At 34.4% G+C, this 27434-nt stretch overlaps 1 protein-coding gene across 7 annotated transcripts in view; it reads right to left on the bottom strand.

Annotated features, from left to right (window-relative positions):
- The window catches only part of LOC142978355 (uncharacterized), a 262256-nt gene that overhangs the window by 210745 nt on the left and 24077 nt on the right, over positions 1–27434 (bottom strand). For 6 of the 7 annotated variants that reach the window (XM_076122768.1, XM_076122769.1, XM_076122772.1 and 3 more), the window contains exons 2-3: positions 16605–16901; positions 15523–16489 (exon numbers count right to left, since the gene is read on the bottom strand). In XM_076122768.1, the coding sequence (XP_075978883.1) occupies positions 15523–16489; positions 16605–16720 (1083 nt within the window). In that variant the 5' untranslated portion in view covers positions 16721–16901. Of the gene's footprint in view, positions 1–2177; positions 2224–15522; positions 16490–16604; positions 16902–27434 lie in introns of those variants that run through there. The other variant, XM_076122773.1, reaches the window with a different exon arrangement.

A 27434-nucleotide genomic window follows, 5' to 3' on the forward strand; every position in this document is an offset into this window, starting at 1 on the left:
TGTTGAGTACATAATATTGCGCAACACACGCAAGCGTTATAGGGTTGCTTTGGCTTTTACTGGACTAAGTTGATTGACCCGTTCTCGCTTTAATAGAGATTTACTCGTTTTAATATCAAGAAGAACTGAAGTAACCAACAAACAAAATTCTCATAGGAAATACCTACCTAATAAGATTTCTATGGTATTCTGCTGAACACTTAACATATGCATATTGTAAGTAATGAGTAAATATAAATCGCATCATAAGAGTACAAGGATGAAAAATAAAAATGAAATCTCAAGATGAACTTCACAATGGCAAGGACCATAGGATAATATACGACAGCAGACAAACGATGTGGTATTTGGATGGCACTTGAATCCCATATTCAAAGAACATTATCATTGGGACTTCTAAACAAGGTTTACAAGGTTTAGAAGTCCCAATCATTAAGCAAACTTAAGCTTGCCAACCCTGCCTCGGTTTCACGCAACATGCGTTCACTTATGAGTATTCACTATACCTTACATACTCAGAATTATCTGAATTTCATGTTCTATTGAAGCATTTAATGAAGAAAAGCAGCTGTGTAACTTTGTGCCATTAGAAATTACGTAAACCGCTCATTAGTACTACGAATGTCAATAAACCCAAACGTTAAAGTAAAAAGGTAAACAAAAATAACTGAATTTGTGAGCTTTATGTAAGTATTTGGAATAAAACACTATTTCGAGGTTCAATGTTATCTCAATAAGGATTAAGGTTCCTACTTTGATAATAATCAATTCGTTTAAAACATTTTTGAGGGTCAAGTAAGTTGAGTATTTGCCCAACAGCGGGTCACACAAAGAGGCTAAGAAAAAAAACTAAGCTAAGTTATTCATTTTGAATTCTGTACGTCTCGAACACTCAGAATTAAGTAGATAGTGTAGATACCTATCCACATTATTTCGCTACTGCGAGATCGGTTGAATGTAAACTTTACTAAACTGCGTATACACGCATCTAAAAGGCAAAATATTCCGATTATGTTGGTCGTAAACGTCAGTTTCTACTGTCATATAATGTCTTTTTACTGCACTTCTAATTAACAAGTCACGATAGACTTGAATGCGCATGATGTACTCGTTAATGCAATAACATTCTAATTCTTTCCTCAGTATTACAGTACCCATAAATCAGGAGGCGTTTACCTGCTAGTTAGTGGTAACTTTCAATACTATCGTGTTGAGTGTTGAGCACTTAAATATATAACATTACCTACCTAGTTAAAGGCGCAAATAAAATTTTCAGTGTTTGAAAGTAAGTCTCAAATAATTGATGATTATTCTACAACTAACTTCAGATGTCAAGGTGCCTTATGAATGAACAGAAGTCAAATTTAAGTTTGTCTTTTAGCAAATAGCGATGAATTTTGTGTTTGAACCAACACCTATATTTTTGTCACTTTTACAAACTATACTGATATATTACTGATTGTACAAAAACGGGGTAAACCCAAAACTAGTAGACATTTTCAATACACTTAGTAAGGTGGTATAGGGACGGAAGTTGGTAATACATATTGCAAACGAAACAATCCATCTACAGTCATGACAGAATATCACACTACTCAGACACACACGTCCATAAATTTACCATACATAGAGCTTTACGTAAGGTTACCGTCTGCTTCCGACAACAACCCGTATTTAGTTATCAGTTAATTCAATGTCGACAAAATGTCGAAACGTGCCACTGAAATACGGTTTCAGTCGGCACGTGAATTTGATCGGTATGATTGTGATAGTAATTGAGAATTGGCAATGAATAAAAGTAATTGAAAATGTATTAAAATATGCCACCTGCCGAAATACTTATCGAAAATCAGCCTAACAGTGTTTTGAGTACTTTGATATTAGGTTATGTTCTTACAGTTTTTATCTATTTATGTAGAAACGTTAATCTAATATGGGCTGGTTTTATTTATGTCTAAAAGTAACAAAATTCAGTCTGGAGGTAAGACACAAAACGTTTTTAAATCGACCCCGAGCCTAGGCGAAAAAAAAGCAGAAGATTTGTGAAAACAGAACAATAGGCAGAGAAACACCTATAACCATGCATAACCATATCGATCACACAATTTCTAAACCACACAATACATTGACGCACAGCATAAATGAAATTCACACATAAATCACATAGATATACAAACAAACTAAACTTTTGTGCGCAAGAGTCGATGCGCGTAAACACGCGCGATGGTTGTTCGCAACTGCGATACGACGATATGACAGGCGCCCGCGCAACTCTTTCACTACTTAGATTTTGGTACCATTACTTATGTACTTGTAACCGGGTTGTATACAGTAGCACTGTTTATGGAGGATACAGCCATTTTTGGGAGCTGTGTAACTAGATTGTTAGCTTAAAATGAAGAGATAATTGACTCTATTTTAGGAAAATAAATTACACTCTAGTCATTGTTACTCGGTACCTAAATAGTTTAGAGCCGAGATATTCTTGCAAAATCTCAGGTAGTCTTTCGACTGTTACCCGGGGTAATAACTATAACTATTAAAGATAGTGAGTAATACTTTTCAAAAGTATCTTTTGAGCAGTTTGTTTTTGTGTTGATTTTGTATTTTCGGTACTGATACCGAATGAACTGATAACTTTTTAGCATAGAATTAGATTAGGTACTATGAAATCACCGTCAATCTATACCTACACATCATAAAGTTAATATTCTTTAATACACGAGTCTCGCGAACAGAAATAACACAAATACACATGTAGTTTCCTAGATCTATTAGAAGTGGATATAGCGAGTAAAAGTAACTACAGTAAAAGGCACTCGATCAATAGATGTTATTTTAGGAAATGTCTAGTACATTTTTGTAACAGCGATCGATCACTACGTTTGTATAGCATTTATTAGACGTGTCTAAAATATCTCACAGAAATATATCACTTATGGAGGTACTATTCTGAATGTTTTAGCAGTTTTTTATGCTGTCTATGTTTGTACTAATATTATTACACCACAAAGTAGCTGCTACTTAGAACCTTTAAAATCTCCAAGAATATAATGAGACTGCGAATAGAAATGTACCAAGTTCAATTACTGAAAAGAAAGTGTTATTAAATTTGGATAACGAGTTAAAATGTTTTGAACTTTAGTTTGGTAAATAATGACACAAAGTATTTATAAAACCCACAATATAACGACAGTAAACCGCAGCAAATCGAAATAAAAATCGGAATTTTCTATTTCATTAGTATCGCGGCAACGTTACCTAAACTAAGACCACAGACACATACTACAACTTTAAATAGGTCAACATTTGGTTCGAAAATAGTTTAGTTCGCAGTCACAATCAATCTACTGTTAAAACCAGTTTCTGTGGCAACTAAGGCATTTATAAACGAGCTTTAAAGTTGCAGACTTTCCTTCGACGGTGGCGGACGGAGACGAAAACTAGCCGCTAAATAGAGCTGATTTTTAAATTGAATCATGTCAGTCACGGTTAGTTTTACACCGAAGGAACATTGTTACGCTTGCTTGGCTTTCTTATTTACCAGAAAACGGGTTTAAACGTCAACGTTAATAGTTCAATAAATTAAATAAATTTATGTATCTAAGAATAAGTCATGCTAACAGACTTTTAATAATTGACTTTCGATTACATAATTAAATTAAATCACATTTAATAATATAATATCAAACATCAATCAATCAGATGCCACTGACCTATTCTTGAAGGTATGCAAAGTCTGCAACCCGCATTTTGTCAGCATGGTGGATTCAACGCTTAGCCTTACCTACACTCCCGGAGGAGACCCATGCCTAGCAGTAGGTACGTGTAGAATTTATGTTACTTTATCAAGACCTAGAAAAACATCTGCCTAATTTTACCTACAGTCATATGGAACTTGAATGAACTTACACGCCTTATCGTTGGAGATCTGACCTATATTTGTAACATACACTTACAATATGAACGAAGAGCCGAGCAGAACATAATGTTAATTAAATTTCCCGGTAAACATATAAGCTGTTGTGAAAATGTCACTAAACTGTACGTGTGCTGCTAATTATTCCAGTATGGCGTGTAATTAATATACAATTTCCTCGTATGAATGGACATAAACGATACTTGTGTAGAAAACGTAATATTACTTAGAATAACTTCGTAATTGTTATGAAAAGAATCATTAGACAGAAGATATACGCGCAATCTTAGTTGGTATAATCATATACTCATTTGTTATGCTTTTTTTACAGCCATTTTTCTATTCTTGCTTACATATAGTACTTACTGCTGAAGAACTATATTGAAATACTACAGGCGCATACTGTTATGATACGAACGATATCGAATTAGGTACTATCAAAATTGTCGAAAACACTTATAGGGTAACCAAGTTTTCGTAGGTTCGATCGAGTTACTGAGAAAAACATAAATTGGACCGCAACCAGAATTTTCTCGTAATTTAATATGACCGTAAAATAAAGAGGCGACTAGACTTAAATTATCTTTTGGCAGAGGGCAATACCGAAGTCTTTCTATCACTATTATTTTAACCGAAACAAAGACATTACTAGTTTATATTGTTGTATAACCTATCTGCTAAATAAAGTGACAGCAAATGTGTGAAAACAACTGTCACAATTCCATCTGACAAGCTATCTCATATATTATTAGGAGTGGTGAAACCAAGCCTAACTATTTAACTAATAATAGAGAAAAAAATGTACTACGTAAGGAAATATACTTAGTAATCGATGACTTCAAACTATGACACTGAAAAATCAACCTTCCACTACTTCTCGAAGGATAAAGGACCACATTTTCTGCCTACGCTCCAATCATCATCAACGTAAATAACAGTGATCCAATAGTTATTATAAAAACATTGTATTCTTATTAGGGTGAGGTCAGCTACTTGGAAAATACTACGGAGTGTCATATCGCGAGTTTGTTTATGATTGCGAATAGTGCGAATACGTGAGTGCTTTGCGAAACCATCTGTCATTAAAGATAGTTCGATCTGAAGGATAGTTACCTCGTGGTCGTTAAGTGGTATTAGTTTATAAAAGGTATTTTAACATCTAATTTACTAACTTTAACATCTAATTCCCGTTTTCGGACTTAATACTATTTGGCTTTTTTTTTTTAAGTAAACTCTCACAAGGCCTTCTAATTACGAAGCATAGAAAAGTAATAATAAATCGAAATTTATGAAACTTGTGAGTTGTATACCAATGTCGATTCGGTAGTTAAATGATCCTACAGGCCAATCACTTGACACTTAACGCCGTTGCCTATCCGTAGAACACTCGCTAAATATCTACAAATGCCAATGACTCTATGATGAACCCACAATTCTTTATATAAAATGGGTCCTAAAACAATTTTTACAGCAAAGAAGTCACGTCTAACTAATACGATAACTTTGGTGAACGTGACCGACTGACAGGGACGTTTCAACAGCAATTTAATATTACTTTATTAAATAAAATACTATCAAATAATATTATTTTCAAAGTTCCTTAGTCGAGGTTAAATTTTCCGTGACTTTTTACTTGGAAACAGAAACAAGTCTTTATATTGCAATAGAAGTACTGCAATAATAATACGACTAATAGCTATTCTACTAATATTATAATCCTACCAAATATCATAAATCCGAAAGTTTGTGATGATGTATGTATGTATGTTTATTACTCTTGCACGAACAACAGATTTTAATGAAATCTAGTACACTGGTGACTTATAGCCTGTACATACATAGGATTTTTACGCTGGGAAATCTTTTTACGCGGACTAAGTCGCGGGTCGATACTAGTAATGCCATAAAAAAATCAAGAAAGCAAAACTAACAACAAAAACATTAGGTACTGCATAATATCGTACAATAATTTATAGATCGTAATATATTATCTCAAAGGCATAATGAATACCTACAAAGTTACTGAATATCAATGAGAAAACAAACCACACAAAATACAAGGATTATGTTAAAAAGGGAAAGTTTGTATCTTAGCTCCGGGATCCCCGTAATCCCGGAATCAATTCAAGCGATTTGGCTAATTCATATTTCGAGGAACATTTTTATTCCAGGGAGATATCTTTTAAAAGGCGAATCGGAAGGGAAAATCAACTGGATAAATAATTCTTTTTGATCGCGTCTGAAGGAATGGGAATGTTGAAAAACGTATCGATTGAATGGGTTTTTTGTATTAAAGATTTTGATAACTGATGTTAATTAAAGATATAAAAAAAAAATACTTTGTAGTCAAAAGGTAGCACTTAAATAATGAAAAGTTTTGCAAAAATGAGTCTCGAATGTCCCTTGAGACAGTTTTCATAAGGTTTTATGAAATGTTCTAAAGTTTCGATACGAGATACTGATACTACTAACATTATGATCTTTTTTATGATATACATACACTATAAACTATACAATAGCATAATATTATCACGAACAAAATAAAAATAAAAGTTAAGAGCTCCGTTATAAGCCTATTTAATCCGAAATCCGTGAACACTTTTAAAAGCCGACTGGATTTCAAGCTAAAGCTTTTGAGATAACGTTCAATCAATACATTTATTTGAATGTATGATATCTGAGTTCAAATATACAAACATACAGATAAGGGTTTCAATGTAAAAGATAAAACGTAATTAATTGGCACCCAGTAAACCAATATCCGTCGATGTATCGAAAAGCTGAACATTTATGAAATATTTATGCGAATTAAATGCTGAATGATTAATACGTAAGCTGCGATTTCAATTTTAATCTAAGTGTGGGACGGGATTTTGGTTGCGAATGTAATAAAGGTCAATTCTGAAAATAATTTAACAAAGAGCTTTGGTTTACTTTTCATTTAAATTCGATCATTATTATTGATAATAGTAGTTAGACTGTTAGGTATATTTTAAGTCGGTAGATGATTTACCAAACTATAGCATAAATAAAGCGCACCTTTAATATTTAATTTGTGTGAAATAGTAAGCTTTTGTTATTTTTATATTAATTTTTAATTGGAGCGAGAGTAACTCCTGACCAAATCAAATAATAAATAAAACGAATCAACCGTTAGCTAAAGAATCGCGCAATTGATAATTTTAACAGAAACATGGCTTTTTTTATATTACCGTAAGGTACAATAGATAAAAAAAAGTGATCGAAACAACAAACTAACATACTTAATTATCGGTAGTCTAATCACCTTTGGAATCGGAAAATTAAATTCCCAGAATTTAAACCCTAAACCTTTGAAAGGTCCAGACGTCTGCAAAGATTTCACTACCATATACGGTTAACCAATTAATACCAGTATGATAGATGGGTGATGTAGGTCTGACCTTACAGGCCATACGTCTTATAACTTAATGCCTTATGCGTCTTACCCAGAGGGTCCCTGAAGAGACATATGTTTTAGAGTAGTATAATATCGTTGGGTCACATTTCACTGCTGACAGTTTGTAGTACGATCAATATAGTTTGAATACTAGGTATTTTGAATACGATCGGTTTAAAGCTTTATATCGTACTAGCTGACCCGCACAACTTCGCTTGCATCACATAAGGGAGAATGGGTCCTAATTTTCCCCGTTTTTGTAACATTTTTTACTGGTACTCTGCTCCTACAGGTCGTAGCGTGATGTTATCCGGCCAGTAGCCGTACTCAATAAATAGGCTATCCAACACTAAAATAATTTTCAATTCGCGCCAGCAGTTCCTGAGAAGCCCTTTACATACACCATACACACTCATGTGGCTTGTGCGATGTGAGGATTACACTGATGAAAGCCCGTTAGCCACTATGCGGTGCTTAATCCCTTTGCAATGATAGCGACCAAAGCGGCACAGCCCTATACGGCCGTCCCATAGACGCCAGTGCAACGTGATTAATCTATACAGATACGTCTGAAGACAGGTGCATTTCTACAAGCTTTCTGAAATCTACAACCTGTTTCTCAAGTATATTAAACGTTCCCAAAGTAAGAGGTTGTATTCCTCATCGTAACCAAATACGAAACATCTCGCAATGGGGTGACGAGGTCGCCGACATGTCAGCAGCGGACTGCGACATCACAATACAATCGATTAACACTGTGGGCGCTACCAAAATTGGTATTGTTTCACATTACCACTACATAAAAACCCCACAACACGCCAAAAACGACCTTATTATCATACGTAATAAGACACATAAAAATTAGAGGCACGATCGTTTTTTGCTGGACGAAAGTTACCGCATAAGGTCGCGCTGCATTCAGTAGCGTGGGAGGCCATGTAATGAAATTACAATACTTAAAAAAAGTTAATATTTATTCCATGGTATTACTTAAGGAGTTAAGTAATTGTGAATCAAGGTAGGCTAGGTTTTAAAACAATGATGGTGTTATTACAACACACGTATTGTCGGACCATGTTTGCTTTTACTTATAAAGGAAAGTTACGCAAAGATTTTATGATTGTACAGGCACGTGACAGATGCTGTTTCAGCTGCGGACTTGCAAGGCATAGGAGACCAAAACTATCTATTAATTTCATAACACGTAATAAAAAGTCCTATATCGACCAAGCATATTTAAAATACAAACTTGAATGTGATTAATATCAAACATCACAAGAATAATCCTAATAACAAATCAAATCTGGCGGGAATCTGCAATAGTCGTACATCGCAGATGGATTCAGATGAGAAGCAATATTATCCTTAATAATCTTCTAAAGTAAATACGCAATTCTTTGCTTAAAAAGTCCTGATGGAAAACAAGGAAGAAATCTTATTCGAGATATCCGACAAGATAAAACTTGAGCCATAATTTAAAATTATATCACGGGAAAGCGAAGCAGCTCAGTATTGTTTGAGACTGTCATTTGGATGAACATTTGTCACGGAGAATAATATACGAAGTAATGACAAGCATTAGCAGTAATAAAGTCAGAAATGAGCATGACAATATTGGACGGAAAAGCTTTGTGGATTCTTAATGGTGATTCTTCTCGTTTATATCTTTGGTTAGGTACCTTCAGAGACAAATTACCTAGTTATTAAAATATCTTTTAACATTATAAAACGAATGGAAGAGTTTTAAAACGTTTTAATAAATCTTTGGATAACCTAATCAATAATAAAGTGACAAAACTGCTATCTTACAAGAATTGTAAGAAGGGACTCTAAAAAATCATAATCACACTTTGATTGACAGACACTAGGTACCAGATAAACTGCTAATACCGGTAAAGTATAATATGAATGGGTAATCACAAGAAAGAAGCTAACACAAACAACTTTTCAATCAACCTTCACTCTTTACTTCAAACTTTCAAAACAACAAAAAAACCCACGTATCCGATCTAATAATACGTCGTACAATCTAATAATAACCTATACCGGTTCTTTCAAGAGTACTATGTAGGCCTCGACGTCCATACATGGTGCTAAAATGAAGCTTCGATAATTTACATGCAATTTCACGACATTGCCATATGCGGCGCAATCACGGCCACTTGACCCAATAACGATGTAAACCCATTCGACGGTATATGGTTTGCTATAAAGAAATTATGGTAACTATTATACTAGCGTAGTTGGTCTATTAATTGGTTCAAGCTTTTTGAGCAAACATGTATGTAATTTCGCTTGAACTATTTAACTGATATATTCTATACCGCTCTCGCATAATTTGGATAGAAAACAAAAAATGACCTATGTTTGACTTCGACTTTTGAACTATCTTCACGCAAAATTCCCTGAAATTCGATCCCGCTATTTAGCGAAAATGCAAAAGACGGTTTCAGATTTTAGTATAGTATAGGTATTCAGTCAGTCAATGTCTAGGTTTTTTTTTTGAGAAGTAATAGTTCAGTATCTTGATTGCATGGAACTGTGGAGCCCGAGCTCTGATTATAAGGATAAGTATCGAATCTATCTTGCTAACTTCACTGATAGGGCTCAGTAATTTATTGCCCTGTTAGTTTAACTGCACGGGAACTTAAATTACCACTACAAAGTTGCAACACATCGTTCCTAGAAACACGTACACGGATTAAAGCTCTATACAAAACGCTAAAACTATATATTAAAACTTGATTCCTCTTAAAATAGCCTCGAAACATAGCTGAGTACTAGTGCTCCATTACGGTATCCATTAAGTACCAACTCATGATTTACGATAAGATCAAATCGTCTAAAAGAGCACACGCATGACCGGCTAACGAATAGAAAAGCAATATTAAATCTGCTACTGTAGGAAACCTAACTTTGATGTACGAACGTGTAGGGAAAAGGAATTGATTTTATCATAAAATTGAAATCGCAATCCCGTTGAAGATATTGACTTTATTCATATGCAAAGTTATTTTGATTGAACGATATGGTATTCAAGAAAACATTCTAATAATATTTATTGGGAATCAAACGCAAACTTTGAGACGGTCTACGATATTTGCATTTTATTATAGGATTTTGTTGTCTTAAAGCTAGTTAATTTACTATGCCCGTTTTATGTAATAAACTTTTATATTCGTTAAAGATTGAGCAAATAAAACGGGCCAATTTCTTGAAAATTACATTTAGTCTTTCACTTTATCACAAAATTTTAACTACAACGACAACAAAGCATTACATAACAGGCCTCAGCAGCATTGTCGTAACCGAAAAAAACGTATTTACCTTAACTTTCTTACAAACATAATCGAAAGATGACATAATATTTTATTAAACCAATAACAATGGCAATTCACAGCCATAAGGAAAGCTCGCGATTGCAAAAACAGGCTTTCAAGTAAATAAGGCAATTACGCGAAAATGACCAAACGAAACCTTGGGCATAACGAGAAAGAACCAAGAAAGAATTAAAATGATAGTCACGCACCAATTATCATGGAGATAATCGTAGAACAAAGGTGAAGGTTTGCGGGTGCCCATTTTTAGTTTTATGGCGCAGTTAGGGTTGCCAAAAGGTCGCGATTTACTCGGATTCACAAAGGAAGTGTGGGCTGTTGGTTTGACATGACAAAGTATCTAAAACATTATTCTTGTCTCCTTAGTAAAATATGAAATATCTACAGCCTTATCTATTAGGCATTTGACTTTTCAGAAAGCTTAGGTAATGCTTTCGCTAGCGGTAAATTTCACTACAACAATTGTTATGATTATACGATGTTGATTCTTGTCAAGAAAAATCTTATAAATTATCGTTTTATCAAATTATCGTTTATTTTTCAAAAGAAGGCATCACTCTCTCCATCACCATTACTAACTTCGTCAGCCCTTCTAACCGAGAGGTGTGGTTATACTTAATTAAATGCTTTGTTACAAAATGACTGGTTCCGTTTAATTGTCCCCGTCTACACGGAGTGTTGTCTGACATGTTTATTAACGCAAATTATGATACTTTAATGTATTAAACTTATTAAAATGACCTCATAGTTGTAATAAAATTTTGTTGTTTTTTTTTATTGTGAAGGTATGCTTTAATTAAAAGTGCAGTGCGCTTAAATAGTTATTAATAATTATTTTTTATGATGGTTTACGATAAAAGCTTTTGTTCGAAATAATTGATGTCCTTAAAATTAAATTACTTGGTTGTTTTTATTGGTTTAATGATATGGATAGAAGCGATGTAATGGCGTCGCAGACCTCTGAAGCTATAGCAGAATGAGATGAGATGCATGCGTCCGTAAACAGAACGTATCGAAACACGCTATTTTACACGTTATACTCCTTCAAAGTAACTTCCTATGAATTGTATCCTCCTCCACTAATGGACACTAAAAACGAGCTACCAGATTAATAAAACTTTTATAAAATAAACATAAAATCACGCCTTCCTCCCATAGCGGTGGGCAGATGCCAGAGAAAGGAAATTGCTACGATTCTTACAGACTTCTTAGCCGAATCCACATCCATACATCTTGTCATCCTTTTATAATATTACATCAAATATAGATGATGCAATGGTTTATTGATAAATCATGACAAATCATCAGCACTATCAACGAAGTTTTCCCAACTAAGATTTGAGAATCTTCACCACAGCACTTCAGAGGTCATCAATCTTATACCACCTTATGTAGGTGGAAAGGTTTCAACTAATAAACAAAAGTAATTAATCACAATTACTGATAGATGATTCAAGGGTAACATTTACTCAGAAACTAGTAGGTACTACACGTGCAAAAAAATATACGTGGGAAGAAAACATCTTGACGGAATATTTATTGAAGATTTCTGGGAATTTCATACTAATATTGTTGAATATATTAATGAGCCCATTATAACAAAAAACGTTCCCTTTTTCTATAAGGAAAGCACTGCTATTTTTACACCTTAATATTTATGTGTTACAATTTTGATCACTGCTGCCACTGACTTAAAAATATGAAATATTGTGACAATTCGTTGACTTGATTACAAACTAAAAAACGTGAAGAATTCTAGTTAATCAATAGTAAGTATCAATTTCAAAACTAGGTCTATATTCTTTCTACCTACATAAATCAATAAGCTTCATTTTAAGACCATGCAAAAAATCTCAATAAATATGTGGTAAGAGCAAGTCCGAGACAAGCGACTAGGCTAATGAGGTACTAACACGAACCTTTATTTTTTTCTTCTTTATGAAAGTTCCTTAGTTATAGTTGTCAAACCAAAACAACTCCTTTCTTACATCACACGTGTCCCACTCATTTAATACATACAAGTATTTACAGTAATATTACGCACACATCTAAAACACAGAAATCAACAGGTGTTCAATAACTTACGAAGGTAATTAATAAAGTTAGCTAAGATAAACTATTGAAAGGGGTAAACATAAACTCCGATAAGCAATCACTAAGCGAAAACTTGTATAGAGAAAGTAGCGTTTAAGAATTACAATCAAACAGAAACTAGTTTTAAACCTAGATTTGAAATGCAAAGTTATTAAGGCCATCAATAATCTAGACCAGTAGATAAATGCTTTAATTGAATTTGAAATTAATATTGATTTTTAATGTTAATATCATTAATATGTGCTAATTTAGGCTATTTTCGGAATTCAGGGTCACTACCGCGCTTGTGGTTAGTTTTGAATATAGCCTTAAATATTTTTAGGCTCTAAAATTTTAAATATTTTTTACCAACCAGAGATCGGATGAGAATTCTTGGAAGTAATACACATAAAGTCGTTCCTGTGTCCAACGGGGGCAGGCAGAGACCAAAGAATTAAGTAAGAATACGAAAGTAAAATTTTATCCTTGTATGTTTTTGGAAGTAAAAAATAAGAAATAGTGAAAATATATAGCTAATGATTGTCCCATTCGCAGGAAAGGGTCTACTTACGTAATCAGAGAGCACTTAAGGTACGTCTATGGTTATTTATTGAATGATGAGAAAGACTTGGGGATCTTAAACTTGCGAATATCTGCGGTATTTTTTAAGCAAGAACTGGTTTGAAATAATATGTAGTGACAGTGAAAAGCTCGGTTGATGGAATGTTTGATTATTCAGTGAAGTATGCTGATGGATGCCGTGAGTGCATTATATTTGGCGTGCATCGATTGAAACAAGGCGAAGTTGAAAATATCTTGCGGTCATATCAAAGCTGTGTTCAGATGTAGGTAAGCACATTATAGTCGCACCAATAGTAGGTATAGACGAATATTCTAAGATGTCAATTTCTAGTCATATTATAAAAACGAAATTTGGATCTTTCAAAACTCAATCACGTCTAAAGTACTGAACGAATTTCTATGAAATTTAGAACACAGATGGTTTAAACCACGGGATGCTTTTACAGAATCTATGAAAATCTCTTGAAAGAAGTGGGAGGAACCTACCAGTCATGTTATAAAACTGCCACTTGCATTTGGACATTTTACAACAGGAATTAGAAAACCCATATACATTTTCCCAAACCGGGAGCATTCAGGGGACCTTGCGATCGTATGTCTTTTATACGACGGCTTTGTATAAATATTAGATTAAAGGAGCAATTAAAGTCAATTATTAGACCTAAGAACTCACGCTACGCGATAATAATATAAAAGTTGTAATAAGTAACCGGCAATCACTTTATCTTTTGTGTCATATCGTAATTACACACCACCTTTAATTAATAGTTTCCAGTACAACCGGATTTTTATCGGTAATTTGTCCAACGAGCGCGGTGGCAAGTTAAGTAGTTTGAAGGGGAAGCCCATGACTAATCCATAATCAGTGTCTGTTTGAACTTGCTTACTTTACAAGTGGCGAGTATGTCTGAGTATGTGTTTTAAGTGCCTAGTTAGTGGATGGTAGCATGATGACCCGCGAAGAACATTCACACTCCAGCTATAGTTATTTTAAGCGTGTTTAATTTAATTGTTGCATGCTGCTTTAAAATTTATTTTTAATTATAAATTAAAATTGAACGTATTCTTACAGATTACGATAGTATTAAGCTCTATGGCAAGAAAGTATCATTAGGCCAATAACACGTGAATTTTAGCATCTACCTATACAATTTTTAAGTACTAGAAGTTAAATGAACTGGAACACTTGTTGTCAATGACGTTTAATAAAGTGCTTGCGACATTGTCGGACTTCATTCAGCCTTTGCAGACCCTTTGCTCGTCACTACAGAAATAAGCAGCGAGATGTCGCCAAATATTCGAATCGGAATCGCCCGGTTTTACTTGACACACATGTCCCTTAGTTTTATATTCTTACCCTCTTATTCATAAAAATATATGAAGCTATGAAAGGCTTATAAAGACTTTTGTTTCTTTCACTCCTTAGCGAAATGCAAAAGAGAAAATATATTATAGTAGTTTTTTTAACTATAATAGGTTTATAGTATGTTTATGAATAAGAGGGTTAGGTACTATCTTACCGATGACACGAAAAAGAAGATTTCTGATTAGATGTACAGTGTTTTGTCTTTACTCATATATGGTTTCAAAATTGATTTAAAGTGACTAAAACTATAACTAATCAGGGCTTACACGACGTTCATCAAAAGTGAGTTCTCTAGACGCAATCCCCAACAAATTGATAAATGTAACAATTTTGTATATGAATGGTTTCTTGCGTGCGTCATTGAGACATAAGATATGTCGATATTGTAACAAGATGATGAATGCACTGTGACATTGAGTAACACGACCCATTATTATTAAAACCGCTTATAAGTATGAGCTAATGTTATTCTGCCGAGATTCTTTTGTTATATTGTACTACTGATTTATAATAATGGCGGAATTAGAAACGGTTATAGATAAAATATAGTCCGTTTTTTTCTTAAATGTGATTCACGTTCGATCACAGTGTTTATTTCAAACTATTTATATACTGAGAATATTATCAGTTCATAATCTGGTATTTTGACGCATAAGTAAGTTGGTTAGAGGTCGAGGTAGAGGCAGATGGACGTAATAGTGTATTGAAACTAGCTTATAGCAGATACTACGCTTATTACAAATTAATAATGTATGAACCGTGCTTACCTATACATAACTTAGAGCTATAGGAATATAATTTTGCTTGTGCAGAGTCGTTAACTTACCACTTGATTGTCACCATCGATTCCATTCTCAACCAGGATGTCTTCAAACAATATGTCAGCCTCGCACGGCGAACACAAGTTGCTGAGCAATTCACTGAACCTTTCCACTTTGCGCACACACACGGCCCCTAGCAACCCTCCAACATCCTCTTTCACTTTTGGCACTACACTATCTTCTACCTTTACATTATCAACATTTACATCTATTGCTTTATCAGCGGCAGGAATACAACTATTGTGACTATATTTGAGCCCATCGTCAGCCAGAACTTCGTCGTTTATCAAAATCTCGATGCCATTCTGGTTCTCAACATCATCAACAACTAGATTATTAAATAAATCCTCAATCCTCTCTCGCTCTAAACTATTTGTTATGTCTTTTTCGTTAACAATATCGTTAAAAAATTCTTCGCTATTGACTCGTAATGGTTTCTTTTCGTTTTTTACTTCGATTCTTTTCGTTAACTTTTCTTCGTTTATTGATTTTTTATTTCTAATTTCGTCGATTTTGGAACTGCTCTTCTCGTCAACATTCTTCTCTTTAGGACTAGTCATTATAAAATTACTTTTGTCTTTTTCTAAAATAGTTTTATTAATGGAATGTTTAGATTTCGTCTTAATAGCACCAATATCTTTATCGAAGCGCGTCGCAGACGCACTTTTATAATTTTCTTTTTCATTACTCTGTCTTCTAGATCTTGCTTTATCCCTATCTAGTAACTTGGAATTCTTGGGCGATTTAGTTTTGCCATCTTCAAGAAGTGATTGGACAGAAGAACTTCTATTGGACTTTCTCGGAGACGGCGATGTATCGGAATGCGTTGCGGCGGCGGCTCTTAGACGTGACGTACGAGTTGTTCTAATAGGCACTGAAGTTGAAGCAGTATTAAGGTTAAGTTCTGAGGAAGACTTGAGATGTGCGGCGACGTCCTCGGGAGGCGTCCGGTCCGATGTTCTTTTCGGCCGCCTGGAATAAGAACAAAGACACACATTAGAATCAAGTAACCAAAACATTGATAAGGAATTCAATAGCACATTCCAGAAAATTATGTCTCAAGCAACTTGACACTTTGTCAACTCACCTCTCAGTGACGTTCGCAGAGAATAGCGTCGCTGTTCTTGCCGTCAGCTGTTTCCTTCTCTCCTCCTTATACTTCTGTATCCTGGCCGCTCGGGCCTCGTCCTGCGACTGACTCATGTCGGTCTCGCGCTCCCGTCGACGTCACGTGCGCCAGGACCTCTCGAACTTTCTGTACCCTTGAGCTTCGTTGTTACAATAAGTGTAAATCTTGTCTAGCATGGCGGCATTAAGCGCGCTGTAGGGCGGAATAGTTGGCAGTGGTGAATACAGACTAACGCTGGCCAGGCGGTGAGGTGACCTGGAATAAAAAAAAAATGGGAAATTAAATCAACTGGAAAGTTTCATAAGTATGTCAATATTAATTAATTCTTAATCAGTTGTTATAGGACCATCTTCTTAATTAAGGACCTGTTCCGGAACTAGTAGAACAACCTTAATGATTGTTAATGTTGTTAAAATGTATTAATGTGGATCGGGGTTAATTAAAATTGGTAGGTTGAAAGATTAACAGTAATCTAAACTAATACATTAAATTATAAGATTCATCTCGCCCATATAAAGATTTATGATGAAGTATATACTATACCTTCTTAGAAAGCAAATTTTCGATAGTAACAAGTTTAAGGATGCAGACAGACTATACTTGATACTTGATTAAGAACAAATAATTTCTGCTAAAGACTCATGTTATGCTCAAAACGTTCAGCGAACATATACACCTCATATACAAATCACGACGTTTGTTATCATAATCGTGAGTAATACGGTACACGTTGTAAGGTCGGGGGCAAATCGCAGAACGCAAACAATGATGTTTAATTTATCAACGGAATGGTACATTTCACGAGAACGGACAGCCTTTGTCCCATTGTCGGAACATCACTTAGAGAATGTCACTTGCGATAACTGTCACGAAAGTATACACTATGTTATGTTTAAGCTAGACTAGAATAAGCTTTGCTATTGTTCTAGGTGATTATTTTTAGAGCAAATTTACACCTTTGTTCTTGAAGATAACTTGCTGTGTTTTTTATTTTAAATCCTTTCTTTCATTATGCCAACTGCACGTTTGGCGCAGTGGTTTAAGCGGTCACCTCGCCGCAACAACCGTAGCGCCGCGTGTGGTGGGTTCGAATCCTACCCGGGACAAATCTTTGTGTGATAAGCACGAGAATTTGTTCTGAGCCTGGATGTTAATGTATCTATATAAGTATGTATTTAGAAGTATATAAGTATGTTTATCAGTTATTTGGTTACCATAGTACAAGCTCTGCTTAGTTTGGAATCAAATGACCGTGTGTGAGTTGTCCAATAATATTTATTTATTTATTTATTATGTAGATATTAGGCTGCCTGTCTACTGATGCTGAGCGAGGCTGTGGTAAAATATTAACATAACCAATCAAATTGACCTACTAGAGAGGATTGGACATTTTGTGCATTTCATTTCTATTCTCGTTCAACAAATTTACAAAAAAAAAATGTTTCTTTTTTTAATCACTCATAACATAGTTCACAAATCGATGAGACCATATTCGAAATGAGTGATTATTATTTCCTAAACTAAACAATTTTTTATTCTTTATAGTCTTTTTCTTTTACGGCCTAGAATGTTTTACGCTCATATTTATAATCTAAGTAATTTACTTAGACTAGACAATTCTAGACATGCTCTCCATATTATACTCTACTGCTATTATAATATTTTATGTTTATATTATCTACACGCTTGCCAGTTATGAGCAGAACGAACACCTGACCTTAATATTTGCACGTATTACCTAGTTTTTACTTGAGCCTATAATTTAATAAAACGGACACAATTTTCTCATAAGCTTACATAACATAGGAAATAGGTTGGGTCACTTTAAATGGTTCGAATCAGTCCAGCCTTTCTTCCAACTACGTTAGAGTCGGCTTCCAGTCTCACCGAAAGCAGTTGAATACCAGTACCTATGTTACATGTAGCTACTGTCTAATCCACAACCCAGTTAACTGGGTTATAACAGGATAACTCTCGATAAGACAGGTTGTCAGACTTTTAAGCTTTTGACTACAGGTAACGACTGACACAGGTTTTAAAAATAAATAAGGGGGACCACAATTTTACGTGCCTTCCGACACACGAAAGATATTGAGATGTATACATAGTATGGTCACATTGGTCACCCATCCACGTACCAACATCGGCAAATACAGCTTAGCCTGAGAGAATGAACAGCGCAGATGTTGTTACTAAGTCATGAGCTTGCCATAAGCTTACATAGCATAGAAAATAGGGAATATCACTTTAAATGAGAAGTAAAAATTACTTATTTAAAATCGTAAAGTCATCAAGTTTTACGGGTTTAAAACCGTATAACAAATTGCAGATAAAACGATTCCCTTTAAAAGTGTGATGAAAATTCGTTTATCTACAGTAACCCGGCCGATCGTTAATTAAACTAATAGCTGCGGTCTCTTTCCAAGTAACGACACGTCGGCGACACGATTAAGTTATTTTTCACTATTTCTGTATACGGGTAGACAAATCGTTTGTAAAAGTGCCTCGGCTAAGTGCAAAACTACGATAAATTGAGTTAGTAAACATCTAAGTAGACGTTAATTTTACGAATCACAAAAGAAAGTGTTAAAAGTATAAAAAAAAACTATTACTCGGTTGGGTTAGAGAAGATTTTTATTTGTCTATCTCTAGATAAAATAATTTCCCAGTTATGTTTCCCTATCCTTCGATCGATGAAAGTTATTGAGTACAAATTAATTAACATTAATAAACTAATGAATGCCTGTCTCTGATACAATTATTCAATTCGCTATCAGTTTGGAAAATCAGAAAATACCCACTGAAAAGAACTTGCAGAAACTCAAGTCTTACAGTGATCGTATCGGCACCGTATGCGTCTAATACAAGCAGGCGTATATTAGGCAATAGTGTCCGTGTGGCCTCGTATAAATCTAAGCCACGATCCTATGATATGACATGTATTTGACATTTAATCAGTGTTGATTAATTAGCGGTTAGCTAAATGAAAGTTGACGTGTATCATATCGGAGACTTTTGTCCGAGGTCACTGACGCATCCAGGACGCAGTATTTACGTCATGATCAAAGGTTAAGTTATGACTTTATTAGCATGATATAACTACGTTAGGAATTTCGTTTGTTTTTGTTATTCTTGTTCATCTCAAAAACTACCTAACCCAGTTATTCATTGGTAGAAAATTACATGCAGATAGGCTATTGAATAGTCGGGAGATCAAAGCATATCTTCAATTATGGGCAGTTTTATTTCTATGGCAAAATTTACACAACATTACAAAAGAGTTAAAGCTTATCAATCAGTGTAGGGTATCGCCAAAATTCTTTGTAACAAAATAAATGTCTAATTTATAAAAGCACAGGGAAGTAATGCAGCGCGCATTTCGATTTACACTTAATTCCCGTATCCTATTATACATACTAAACATGCAACGCAAAAGTTTAAAAATTATGAAAAAAAAATGTCATCATTAAGCTTCATTCAAAAGATAATTTACCAAAACGAAAACACGTAAAGGCATATTAAATCTCAGCTCAGATATGTCACGCCTCACTAACTACAAAATAAATCGAAACAAAATGCCAAATACAAAAAAATTGCCTCTAAAATTTCATATACAGGACGAAATAACAGTTTCATAGTAATAATTCGGTTCATATCAACACTCTTTCACACAGTATCGCCCACGCAAACGTTCTGACATTTAAACTGAACGATCTAATAAAGGAATACCATTTCGGATTGGTTACCTCGACCGAGATATAATTTCACGTTTATTATAACCGTTACATACGTTATAATGTTATAACGAGATAACTTGCTTGATTAAATAGCAGTTACTACTAGGTGTTGTTGTTTAGTGTTACAAATCTAATGAGCGTTTGTAAATCATTTTTTGTAATGATGTGGTAAGCAGCTATTGCCAGCTATAGAAGATCTATTAAAGAAAATTATGACTGATCATAAATACGACATCAGTCCTCTAAAGGGGGTTCGGTTGCATCGTTTTAGATGATTAATTTGGAATAAATACGTAGCTTACAAACATTGATGATGATGATCTTTCCGACCGATTTCGGCCATGGCGACCACTTCGACTTCTAATCAAATTGGCGCTGAAATGGCTTAAATAGCCAATTTTAGCAGAAAACTCTATTTATAAACATTATTTAACTACTAAATACGAAATTTTTTACGTAAAAAGGCAGCTTTACATTCGAAAGTACTTATATGATTTAAAGAAAGCTTATAGTACCTTACTCGTATATCGTTGAACAAATCTCTTATACTTTTAAATTGCACAATAACGATCACTTATAAACTAAAATAGCAATATTATTATAGCCGCATTCATTAATCAGATAGGTGTCGCCATTATCAGACATCGCCTTGATCCGTAGACAGGACAACTCAATCATTGGCTAGCCATGAATTTAATGTCATATATCCGTCAACAACATGTATATTCTTAGAATTGATTATGTTTATATTTACTAAGCGTATAAAGGTCTACTTTGTTAAGTTTGTTTGTTTATAAAAAAATCTTGAAGTGTTTTCTTAGGGAGGAGAACAGTGCCTAGTAATATGACAGTAGACGATTATTTTTTGTTATATTCTTCAGAAATGTTAGTAAGTATGAAAGGTTCGTACCAAGAAGCGTTTTTTGTCTCCGGCTACCTCTATGGGAAAAAGGCATGATTTTCTCATGTATACTAATGGTATAAATATACTATTTCAAAGATTATATCTTATTAAAAGAGAAAAACAGAAGTGTAAAATTGCGCCATAATGTCACATGCATATTAAGAACCTATTTGTACATCGCATATTATGTACATTGTACCTACTTATGAAAGCTTGTATTATCATCAACAAATTATTGCACAAAGTTTTCCAATACAGTAAAATTGTTTAATTTTGTTTCAAGAGTCTTCCTGTTGCCGTGGATTTAATAAAGCACCCATTAGAATAATGAGGAAAGATTACTTTCAGTAAATTAGTCACTCTCGCTCATTTGCATTCATCCCTTTGGCAATTTAAGGCGGAAGGAATAAGATTAGCTGTCAAACAAAGACTCACGGCTTCAAAACGTCATTGAAGTTTGACAGCGAGTTAACTGTCACTGTTTAGTACAATTTTGACGGTTAAGTTTTATTTAACTTTATGATCGAAATAATAAATTAATTTAATTTGGCGTGATCCCTATTAATTCAAAGAGTATTTGGGAATAAACGGGTAACTTTGAACTTATTGTGAGGATTGATAGAAATAAAAAAATCTGTCAAAAAAATCAAGACGTATCTTGAGTTAAGTTTCATTCTGATAATTTTAAAACCGCCGCCATCACACACATTAAAAAATATCTCCATATCAACAAAAATTCTAACAATAAATCAAACCATCATACATAAATTACGGTTAAATCGTTCAAATTACCAATCAAGTACGGATTACGCGGAAGATGAATTAGTAATCACATTGACAGAGTATACACGATATAAAACAATTTTATACTTAAACAGACATGTGTAATGAGGCCTGATTGTTATTGCTTGCCTATATTTGGATTGACACTAATGTAAACAAACTACCCTTCGTCTGCATGGTTTGTAACTTAGGAGAGAATTTTCATACAAACTTTCATCCCCTATTTTATCCCCTTAGGGGTAAAATTGATCAAAATCTTTTTTAACGGATGCCTATGTCATGATATCTACCTGCATGCGAAATTTCAGCCCGATCCGACCAGTGGTTTAGCCTGTGCCTTGATAGATCACTATGTCAGTCAGTCAGTCACCTTTGAGTTATATTATATTTAGATATATTAATATAGGACGATTGAACTAGTTTACCTATTTCCACGGGTCGATTAGTTTTCGTTTGTATGGGAAACGAAACTAGAGTAATCTGAAAGGCAAAACGATGAATGACATTTTACTTTGCTAAATGGTACGAAAAACATTGTGTTCTGCCCTTTCATGAGGCATTAACTATTTAGGATAACTATTATGTGATTTGGCCTATTTGTAGATGGCTAGTTGTCAGTGCCTACATTTTGCATTTTAGCAGTACACATATCGGCTAGAGGAGGAAACTTATACAGATGTTTCTAATAAAAGTAATTTTACTTAAATTAGTCAAACCTAAAGCGATCAAAAGTAAAAGACAAGCCAAAAGGTAATTACTTCAAACAACCATTTAAAGGTACCTAAATCGTAAAGCTTTTGTTATGAAACAAATCACGAAGCCCTTTATCCTATTTTTTAATGATAGCTTAATTACCTCGTGACTGTACCAATGAGTCATTTTACGTGAATCTATTAATGTAAATTCAATCGTGTCTCGCAACATTTAGAGGTTATATTCCTTTGATGGTAGTTTACAGGTGGAGGCTTCGAGCAAGTCTACGTTTCCAGTCACGACCTCGTCCTGACTTAGAAACAGTGTCTACACGACAAACTATAATTGGCATTGACATTGTACTTTAGCTTGTCGTAAACAAATATACGTATGTACTTACGTGTTGATATCAATCGTAAAATAGTATTACAAGAATTTTATGACCGCGTATCAAGTTATGCGAAGAGGGTACTTTGAGAATTCAATGCGTATTGTACAGAGCACTGGTATTCGAGCTTCCATAGAAAACCACTTTATCAGTATCAAAGAGATAAGATACTAAAAATAAAGTTCTGTGAATGCGTTTACACGGTCAAATGAAAGCGATAGCGTCTTGTTTACAATCTAAAAGACAAATAAAGATATTTTCTAGTTGCATTTTACGGATTTGGAATGTAAGAAAACATGGAGTAAGGCGTGTAAGACAAGAAAACGAGAGCTCTCGTATTTATCTTTAAGCGATTGGGATAAAATAGAGTACTGAGCTACTTTGTCGTATTTGAAATCCCTAGTGCTTGTACGTCGTGTTATCTTGGTTTTGATACTAAGCAGACACGATCAACGGCAATACACTGAAGAGTACGTATAAATTGGCACTTGAACAAGCAGGTTGTAAATAAATCGATTGAATGTATCATAATGATTGACAAATTGTGAATTGATGTTTAGACAGATACCAATTACAACAGAATGCTGTTTAATAAACCATTATATTATACAGCATTAATTAGAACTTTCGAAGCATCTCAAAACTTATTTAAAGGACATAATATATTATCAACCAGCTGACCCGCGCAACTTCGCTTGCGTCACATAAGAGGGAATGGATCATAATTTTTCCAGTTTTTATAATATTTTTTTACTGGTGCTCTGCTCCTACTGGTCGTAGCGTGATGATATATAGCCTACTAGCTGACCCGCGCAACTTCGCTTGCGTCATATAAGAGAGAATGGGTCAGAATTTTCCATAGTTTTTGTAACACTTTTTACTGTTACCTACTCTGCTCCTATTGGTCGTAGCGTGATGATATAAAATATGCTTTTTTTTTCACGAAAAATATTCTCAAAATTATTTATATCTCTTAATATAACGAAGTCGCGCTAAGGCATATCCGCCATTAAAACAGTTGCCATGACAACGGAATTTTGTTAATTCAATGTCATTATAATATTTATTTTTCGCGACTTCGTTGAATTTTCTGAATTTTCCCGGGAAATGCGTCATTTTCCCGGGGTAAAAAGTAGCCTATGTCCTTTCTCGGGTATCAAAATATCTCCATACCAAATTTCATGCAAATTGGTTCAGTAGTTTAGACGTGATTGAGTAGCAGACAGACAGACAGACAGACAGACAGACAGACAGACAGACAGAGTTACTTTCGCATTTATAATATTAGTATGGATAGCGTTCCCAGTTAAATGGGCTATCTAACACTAAAATAATTTTCAAATTGGACCAGTAGTTCTTGAGATTAGCGCGTTCAAACAAACAAACAAGCAAACAAACTCTTCAGCTTTATAATATTAGTATAGATATAATTGAATGAAAAACAAATTGATTAAATTACCTAATACAGGCACTTACCGCATCAAATGCTACTCGCTATAGTCGGGACATGAATAAGGGCTTTTAAGCTATGCAGTATTAAGTAAACAAATGCCAATGCCGGGAGCAATTTCGCAGTCTAGACTCTAGACAGCTCCCGAACGATGGTCCCTGTCTTTATTCCACAGTGGTTCTCAACAAAGGACATCTGCTTTTATATCTGGTACTAACAAAGGGCGTTAAAAGTTAGGTGCTAGTACAATAACGAGGAATGTGGTTTATATAAACTTTGCAGTTCTCTATTTCTAAAGTCGGTTATTAATTTTATCGAAAATTGTTTTGGACGTGAATATTGTGTCACGTCTTGCTAATAAATAATAGAGTTCAGTACCATGCCATATTATTATTACGAATTGCTTGTTTTATGTCTTTCTTTAACGCGAAAATGGCTGTGCTAATTATGATAATAATATCCTGAGGGATAGTAAAGGCTTCCTTTTTAAACGGACAAAAGCTAGTTTTATTAAACTAACAGAACTTAATAGTATATCGTATTTATTTGCATTTGCTTGGTATTGTTCTCTGTAATAGGCATAATATTTCAGAAATTATTTAACTTTATCATTCTTTATCAGCAGACTCTCTAGGGACAGATCGTCATGTTGACCCAAAAGAATTCTAGTCTGATTTCCAAAAAAGAAGTTGATGAATTTATCTATAATCTTATAAACCTCAACGTTAAAATTTCCCAAGGGTACTGTCATAATTTTTATCTCGAAAAACGGCTAAGAAGTTTGACAACAACTGTCTTATCCAAAGTTACTGCGATGCTCTGGGGAGAGCCTTTAAAGTCTTATGTATTATGGCATCATAACTTGAAGAAACTTCCAGAAGGTTTTATAGGTAAACGACAAGCAACATCTGTCGGGCACGATATTTGAAACGGAGGGAGATTCCGACCACGTGGTGTGGAGACGGCGAAAATAACTTAAGTAAATAAGATCTTATTATTAAACATTGTTTTTTTTGGGCCCGTATCAGACCGGAATAAATTGTATGCGTAATTTCCGTACCTTTATGTAGTAAGGGTTGTTTTTTAGTTACTTGAAGTTTGTTCACGTACGTTCCGTACAGCCTGTATTTTTGCGTATCCTGTAAGATAGAGCAGCGACATTTTGAAACTCCACATTCAGACTGAACTAAAGTTACTTACGCTAATATAAACAACACATCACAATCTAGGTACATGAGGGAAACAAATAAAGTGACTAGATCAAGAACTAGTTACGCAGGATTCTTAATTATCTATTTTAGCGTTCAAATCTTCGGAACTGCAAAACATGCGATAGCGGAAATTATCTAACAGCGTTAACAATCCACTGGCCAATGAGCAAGAATTATAAATAAATGCTAGTTTCCACGCAATAACGAAAAGCGAAAAATTCTAACAGAAACCTAGGTAGGTACTATTCAAAGCTTTTATTCCTTATTTAGTTGAAACATTCCGCTACCGGGCCCATTGGTCATGCTACTACCGTCCCGCGAATGCACCAGCATCCATCATAGTCTGACACATAATTATATCTCCCTCAGTCCTCGGTGAGGGATCGGATATGAGAGTAAGTACTTTGTCTACGCCAACGTTGCATTAGTTACGATAAAGTGTACAATGTTAGAAAATCTATCACTTTTGTAGATAGTTCGTGTATTAACTTGAAAATGTTATCTTATGCTTCTATGATTGATTGTTTTTTTTTCTTCTTTTTAGTTCTGGTTAATAATTTTAGACTTTTGGATGGTTTCCCAAAAGGCAAGATACATGTTCTCGAAATTTCAACCAATCTTAAATCTGAAGCAAACTTTGTATAGCTTTAAATATTAAAGTACGCCCTTAAATCCATACAGCTATTAGTATAATAATGTCAATAATAACTGCCATTAACATAAGCAATGGAATACCTTAACATAAAATTGCCTTTATTGCTTTGCGATTTATTTTATTACTTCATTTTTGTATCGATAACGGAGCGACTAGGTCGCGAATATTGATCGTAATGTTAGAAATGTGGCTAAAACATTATATGAATTTACAGCACTTTGTAGCAAGTAAGCACGTTGTAGGTACTTTGGAATATATGAAATTCATAGAGCTTGAACAAATTGGACCACGTTAGTCCTACACCACAAGGGTTGGAGATCACGGGAAGAACCCTCAAGCCAGGGAGATGATAAACAATATAAGCTATATCTCGGACTGGCTGCCTACAAGAGAAACCTACCAATTTGATCAATAAAATTGCATGATCACTTCTCTCATTTGCTTTTTCAGTAAACGTTTTAGTTATCTAAGCACAGCTTTGGTCTTTTCCTTTAAAACAGCCTAATGGTTCGAAATTTTGGCCGCGGTCTTCTTTTTCATATATTTTATTTTAAGGAAAAAATAGTCAAATTGTTTAAAAAAGATCTTCATTTCATATCCAAATAGATTTCAAGAGCAACATTTCAAACTACCGACATACACTTGAATTTAAACATATTCAAATAGTACAAATCGATAGTGGAAATTCATTCAGATTCAAAACCCATTGGTTTTCAAAGTAACGCGTTGTAACATCCGTCCGTCGGAAGCTATGTGTCTTAGTGAAAAGCGCTGATGGACACAGCAGGTCCCACACGAACCCGACTGAATACAAATGAAGCCTTTCGTTTCCGAATACAGAGAATAAATTTGCTGAACGCACTCGTGCGCTTAGTTTATGCAGATACTGATACAAATACTGGCTACAATTTACGAGTATAACGTCTTTACTTCAGCAGTATATTCTGTTAAACTGAATGAACGTGAA

The sequence above is a fragment of the Anticarsia gemmatalis genome, chromosome 14 (assembly GCF_050436995.1).
Source record: "Anticarsia gemmatalis isolate Benzon Research Colony breed Stoneville strain chromosome 14, ilAntGemm2 primary, whole genome shotgun sequence".
NCBI lineage: Eukaryota > Metazoa > Arthropoda > Insecta > Lepidoptera > Erebidae > Anticarsia > Anticarsia gemmatalis.